This window comes from Electrona antarctica (genome assembly GCF_951216825.1).
Source record: "Electrona antarctica genome assembly, chromosome: 11".
NCBI lineage: Eukaryota > Metazoa > Chordata > Actinopteri > Myctophiformes > Myctophidae > Electrona > Electrona antarctica.
The window spans coordinates 26,337,283-26,344,306 of NC_136792.1; the positions used below are offsets into that span (position 1 = coordinate 26,337,283).

The window sequence follows — 7,024 nt, forward strand, 5'->3', positions numbered from 1 at the left end:
GGTTACAAACTGGCATTCCAACACGACGCCATTCCTAATTTCCGACGCGTTCATTGTTTGAGAAACAGTGTCCTAGCTAACTCCTCCCACCCCCTCCATAGATAGCCGCAGATGCAGATTCATCTTTCCATTCACAGAGGAATGGCATGACTCAGTCTGTCCCATGAGGGTATTTCATGATGCCAACACACATTCTACTACTAGGCGTTCCTTATGGTTCAGGTTCAGGTTCAGGTTTATTTGTCATATGTATAGATACAGAGTATAAATACAATGAAAATTATTTTGCTCAGAGCATTCTCAGTCTTACGTACACGACATAAACAAACATCTATAGTGCAAAGAAAAAGACAAAAACACAAAAAAGTGCAAGTGAAGTGACAATACAGTGCAATACAGTTCAAGGTCAGCTGTTTGAACAGGGTATTTGCGGGATGGCTGGTGTCTTTGATGATGTTGTGGGCTTTTTTCATACAACGAGTGGTGTAGATGTTGTGGAGACTGGGTAGTTCTGTGCTGCCGATGATTTTAGCTGCTGTTTTAACGGTCCTCTGCAACCTGTTGCAGTCCTGAGCGGTCGTGTTACCGTACCACACTGTGATACAGCCAGTTAAGACACTTTCAATTATACAGCGATACAAGTTCACTAGTCGTTTTGTACTTAAGCCAAAAATGTTAAGGCGCCTCAGAAAGTAGTCGCTGCTGCGCCTTCTTGAGGATGTACTCGGTGTTGAGTGACCATGTGAATGTGTCTGTAATGTGTATGCCCAGGAATTTAAAGTTATCAACTATGTCGACAGATGACCCCTTGATGGAAATGGGGGTGTGGATACCTTTGGACTTCCTAAGTCTACAATGATTTCTTTGGTCTTTTTGGTGTTAAGTGAGAGGTTGTTGTTATCGCACCATAGAGTTAGATCTTCTATCTCCCTCCTATAGGCCCTCTCATCACCGTCTGTTATTAAACCGATCACTGTGGTATCATCCGCAAATGTAATTATACTGTTATTCCCACATCTGGCGACACAATCAAACGTAAACAAACCGTACAACAGAGGAATGAGGCAGCAGTCTTGGGGTGCACCGGTTCTGGTGAGAATTGTGGATGAGCATCTCTCTCCTGTGCGTACACACAGGGGCCTGCCTGTCAGAAAATCAAATAGCCAATTACAGATGGAGCTTCCCACACCAAGGCCACTGAGTTTCAACACTAATTTAGATGGTACAATAGTGTTGAATGCGGAACTATAATCTATGAACAGTAGTCTGACATAAGAGTTTTTCTTTTCAAGGTGTACCAGGGCAGTGTGTAAAGCAAGATAGATCACGTCGTCCACAGATCTATTTGAACAGTAAGCAAACTGTAATGGATCAATGTTAGCAGGAATGATGCTCTTGATATAAGAAATAACCAATTTCTCCAGGCATTTCATGAGAACAGAAGTCAAAGCAACAGGTCGATAATCGTTGAGACAGGTAATGGGCACAATTATTGTTTTTTTTTAAAACATAATGGCACCTCACACAATGACAGGGACAGGTTAAATATGTCGGTATAGACCCATGACAGCTGGTTATAGCATGTCTTAAGGACACGAGAGGTCTGAATGACTCTCAAACTGGGAGATGACCAACTTGATGAATATGATTATACACCAAGTAATCACAAAATAACTACTGGGATACGTTGAGCGCCAAGGATTGCTGATGAATATCTGATGGGAATTTACTTTCATACATACAATAAATGATGCAGGATTTTGCTATGAAAACAGGAATGGCATGGAACAGGACTTGTATATCCCATTGGGATATACAAGGACATACAATGCGTAGACAAATCCCATTGTGGTCTGGTGGCACAGGGGTACATGCCCATCACCATGGAGTCTAGGGCACTGGTTGTGACCTCCAAAGGTTGCCAAAAAAAAGTTTATTTTAATGTGCTAAAAAAAAACGTATTATAATTTTTTTAAAGAGAGAATAGGCCATATTTCTCAGCAGGAAATGTTCAGATTGTTCACTCCAGGTAGGGAATGAGACTTTGCCCCAAGGGAAGGAATTCAAGTACCTCAGAGTCTTGTTCACGAGTGAGGGTGGGCAGAGAAGGTGATCAGTCAGAGAAATGGAGTAGGAGAGGTATTGCGCTCACTATACGGCACTGTGTTACAAAAAGATGGCTGAGCCAGAAGGCAAAGCTCTCGCTATACCAAGTGATCTTTGTTCCTCCGAGAGAGACTCGGTAGTAGTGCTTCTTCTCTTGGAAAAGAGCCAGCTAAGATGGTTCAGGCATCTAGTATGGATGCCTCCTGAGGAAGGTCCTCGGTTAATGTTCCACTGGGAGGAGACCCCCTGGCAGACCAAGGACCAGATGGGGGATTCTCTACAGAAATGATGTGGCATAAGAACTACATTTGAGAAAAGGGTTAAAAATTATATTTGGGGTGCTCATGGCTGTTTCCGGTCATATCCGAGGCAGCTGCTTTTCAATGAATTCCTGTACAGCTGCCATCTCCTCGGGACAGGAACTGTGGAAGAGGGTTGGGTAGGTTTTGAAGGTGATCTTCTGAGGATTGACTATGGTCTTGAGCTTGTCTGATGTCATGGCCCCAAAGCACACTGGGATCAGAGGGTCCTGATCCCCATGGCACTGCAGGATCGGCACGTCCTTGTTAGCACTGGCGCTCGCTGCCTGTGGGAAGCTCTTGCGAAGTGGTAGCCAGCAACTGAGAGCCACGACACCGGCCAACTGCTGCTGGCAAGTCAGTGCCGTATACAAGGACAAAGCTCCACCCTGAGAGAAGCCTCCGAGCAGGATCCGGTTTGGAGGGGTGCCATTCTTGACCTCATGGTCAATTATATCCTTAATGTTCTCCGCCGCCTTCTTGATCCCAGCGTCATCCTCTGGGGAGTCGGGGCTCAGACCCTTCAGATCGAACCATGACGGCATTGTGATATTCATATTTAACGTGACAGGGATCTGGGACGCATGGGGGCAGATGTACTTGACATGTGGCAGTCGGATCGCCTTCAAGGCTTCGGCCCACCCATGCCCCGAGTCCCCCAACCCGTGAAGGAAGATCACCGTGGCGGTCTCCTTCTCTGTCCCCGACACCGTCACAGCAGACATGTTGTTGCTACACATTGTACTGTAAGTTACATTAAGAGGAGGGATCGCTGTCCCAGTTTAATATCAGTCATCTATGATGTCAGTTGTCTATGTCCTATATCTATGATGTAGGACTCCAAATTTGGGTTTGGTTTCAGCCTGATCACAGCAATATATGGACATATACTGATGACGTCAGGGATCTCATAAGCGTAAAAGGAAAACAGACAGACAGACAGACAGACAGACAGACATCTCCATTTATCTCCATACTGTATAGGGGCAGGTAGATTACAATGGGTATTACAAAGCCGGGTGAGGCATATGCGTTCCCAAATTGCATTGTTTCCGACTTGCATCATTCCCGAGTACACGGTTATATATTTCAGTATACAAGGATTGTTCAGCAGCGCCCTGGACAGTGTGTGCACTGTATGACAGACGGAGACACAATGCCTACGAGCACAAGTCACAGCTGCGTTTAAACGCCCAATGCATTCTCAATGGCAATAGCACAAACTTTGGCAAGCTACTAGTCCTACAATGTAGGACTTTCCCTGGACCTTCTAGCCGCTACCCACTGAAAAAATAAGTGTACCATTGCTGAAAATAGTTTAAATATATAATGTACCTGGGGGGGCTTTGGAATAGGGAGAAAATATGACAGGCAGTTTGCTGTCATATTTCCTCCCCGTATTTAACTTAAACGCCCAATGCATTCTTAATGGCAATAGCACAAACTTTGGCATGCTACTAGTCCTACATACTTACACCTAGAAACCCCATTCAAACCTATTTAGGTTCATCTTGCGGTGGACATGTTTGCCTGAAAAGAAATCTTTGAAATGTTTCATAGTTTTAGAAATATAGTGCTTTCAAATTTGAGAAATGTATAATGGGGCTCAATGGCAGCTCTATGGCACGTCAAAAAATTACTTTCACCTAGAAACTCTATTCACACATTTTATAATTCAGCTTACTGTGGAGACACATGCTGGAACCTTTTACTTTGAAATTATTTGTAGTTTCTGAGTTATTTAACCTAAACGCCCAATGCATTCTCAATGGCAATAGCACAAACTTTGGCATGCTACTAGTCCTACATACTTACACCTAGAAACCCCATTCAAACCTATTTAGGTTCATCTTACGGTGGACATGTTTGCCTGAAAAGAAATCTTTGAAATGTGTCATAGTTTTAGAAATATAGTGCTTTCAAATTTGAGAAATGTATAATGGGGCTCAATGGCAGCTCTATGGCACGTCAAAAAATTACTTTCACCTAGAAACTCTATTCACACATTTTATAATAATTTTATAACGGAGACACAATGCCTACGAGCACAAGTCACAGCTGCGTTTAAACGCCCAATGCATTCTCAATGGCAATAGCACAAACTTTGGCATGCTACTAGTCCTACAATGTAGGACTTTCCCTGGACCTTCTAGCCGCTACCCACTGAAAAAATAAGTGTACCATTGCTGAAAATAGTTTAAATATATAATGTACCTGGGGGGGCTTTGGAATAGGGAGAAAATATGACAGGCAGTTTGCTGTCATATTTCCTCCCTGTATTTAACTTAAACGCCCAATGCATTCTTAATGGCAATAGCACAAACTTTGGCATGCTACTAGTCCTACATACTTACACCTAGAAACCCCATTCAAACCTATTTAGGTTCATCTTACGGTGGACATGTTTGCCTGAAAAGAAATCTTTGAAATGTTTCATAGTTTTAGAAATATAGTGCTTTCAAATTTGAGAAATGTATAATGGGGCTCAATGGCAGCTCTATGGCACGTCAAAAAATTACTTTCACCTAGAAACTCTATTCACACATTTTATAATTCAGCTTACTGTGGAGACACATTCTGGAACTTTTTACTTTGAAATGATTTGTAGTTTCTGAGTTATTTAACTTAAGTAAGCTTCCTCAGGACGGCCCTCCGCTGGTGATAGGCTCACGATGACATGGTGGGTAGGTAGAAGGTGGATGGATCTCCGCCTCCGAACACCGTAGCAGCAGCAAGACCTGTGACTGAACACTGAGTCAGCACCTTCCTCTATATAGTACAGCATGCGACTGATAAATAACCGACTTACCATAATTACTCCGATTATGTAACAATATGAAAGTATACAACATAATGTTTACTTAGCTGTGGAGGTACTTATGTGACGCAGACCGGTCCAATGGTTTGTGAGATTAGCTCCGGACACACACACACACACACACACACACACACACACACACATGAAGCCCCTCTCTTACTCTTACGCCATGACGTTAAAGTGTTAAAAGTCATCTTGAATAGACCAAAAACATGATTTGCCTGACAAGGAAGGTGGGGAATACATTATTCAACGACGACTGTCTGCTCAGTACAATTACAGTGCAATTGTGCACTGCACATATTTTCAAACTAACTGATCCAGTTAAAATGTGGGCCAACACTTTTTGAGTGGTGTAAACCACTCCTACGACTGGCTTTGTTAGTTTACGTGTCTGTCTGTCTGTCTGTCTGTCTGTTCGTACCAAAAAATGAGCATGGTTGCACCCGTGGTCACTCAGTTCACACGGGTGTGATTTCATTACGTCAGACATTACGTCAGACCACAGCTGATCAGTCTATATAAGACCTTACACCACTCAGTTCACACGGGTGTGATTTTTTTATACAATATACAATTATACAGTAAATTTCACTAAACACTAAACACAAAATAATTCATCTATTTTCTTACCTCTGAGAGCATACAAATGTAACCAAGCGGACCCTTCTTACGTGTCCATTTGGTCACATCTGTAGAGTTAAAAGGAAACGTCATCGGTTGTCAACCTTAATAAATCAGAGCAATGTGAGATGGTCATCAATAATATAATGTGGGGAAAAAATACGCTATGCCTTAGAGTGAATTTCTCCATGAAATGTTAAATGTTAATGATTAAGTCAAATGCATCTTTCGCATCATCGGGCGTACATTCCGTAGATGAAGATCAGCCTTGAAGTTTTTCTTTCAAGTAGCCTATTTTAAAGTGCAGTTGGACAGAGAGATAAAGAGGGTGGGTATGTGGAGAGCATGAAGCCGATCTGAACTGAGAGAGGGGGGGGAGAAAGGGAGGGAGGGATGGCAGGGAGAGAGAGAGGGCCATGAGAGAGAGGGCCATGTGGAGAGCATCAGAGCTGAACAGATGACAATCTGTGTGGTGTGACAGATGTAGGACAGGAGGCCGTTGTCTCCCACAGGAGTCACCGCTCCAAATGAGAGGTTTATTAATAAACAAGGAATTTATTGAAATTACAGACTGTGTGTGTGTGTGTGTGTGTGTGTGTGTGTGTGTGTGTGTGTGTGTGTGTGTGTGTGTGTGTGTGTGTGTGTGTGTGTGTGTGTGTGTGTGTCACTATGGTGACCATGTCCTTGAGCAAGGCACTTGACTATTTAGTCTTCAGCTGCTCCAGTGTGGCTGTTCTGTTACCAACGGTATAGGATGAGAGACTACAGTGTGGCGGTAAAGCGCCGAAGTCCTGACGTCACTCGCTCATCCCCCATGGTTCACGGAAGTAATTTCTCTATGGAGAATAACATGGGGTCATCTTAAAATCGTTTCATATAAGAATTGTGGTCCAAAAATAAACAAGCTGTCTCTGCGTTATTGTCAGGGAAGTGTCTCTGTATCGTTTGCGACAGTCAGTCACTCATATATGATGTTTTTTGTGAAAATGTAACTAATTCAGTAGCAGTAACAATAACGTTTTCTCTCAGTCAGTAATTCTTCATATCCATATGAGTGAAATGGCCGGATGACATGTTTATTTTTCAAACGCAGTTCTTATATGAGGCGATCTAAAATCCCCCTATGGGGATTACAATGCAAATAAAAAGTACATGAACCTGTGGATTTGCGCCCTCT

At 42.9% G+C, this 7,024-nt stretch overlaps 1 protein-coding gene across 1 annotated transcript; it reads right to left on the minus strand.

Moving 5' to 3' along the window:
• Positions 1-2,464: 2,464 nt before the first annotated feature.
• Positions 2,465-3,145, minus strand: LOC306931866 (acyl-protein thioesterase 2-like; the record flags this gene model as incomplete). The annotated part of the gene is made up of 1 exon (XM_079513524.1): positions 2,465-3,145. One exon carries the CDS (start codon positions 3,143-3,145, stop codon positions 2,465-2,467), a length of 681 nt encoding a protein of 226 aa, XP_079369650.1.
• Between the last annotated feature and the right edge of the window lie 3,879 nt (positions 3,146-7,024).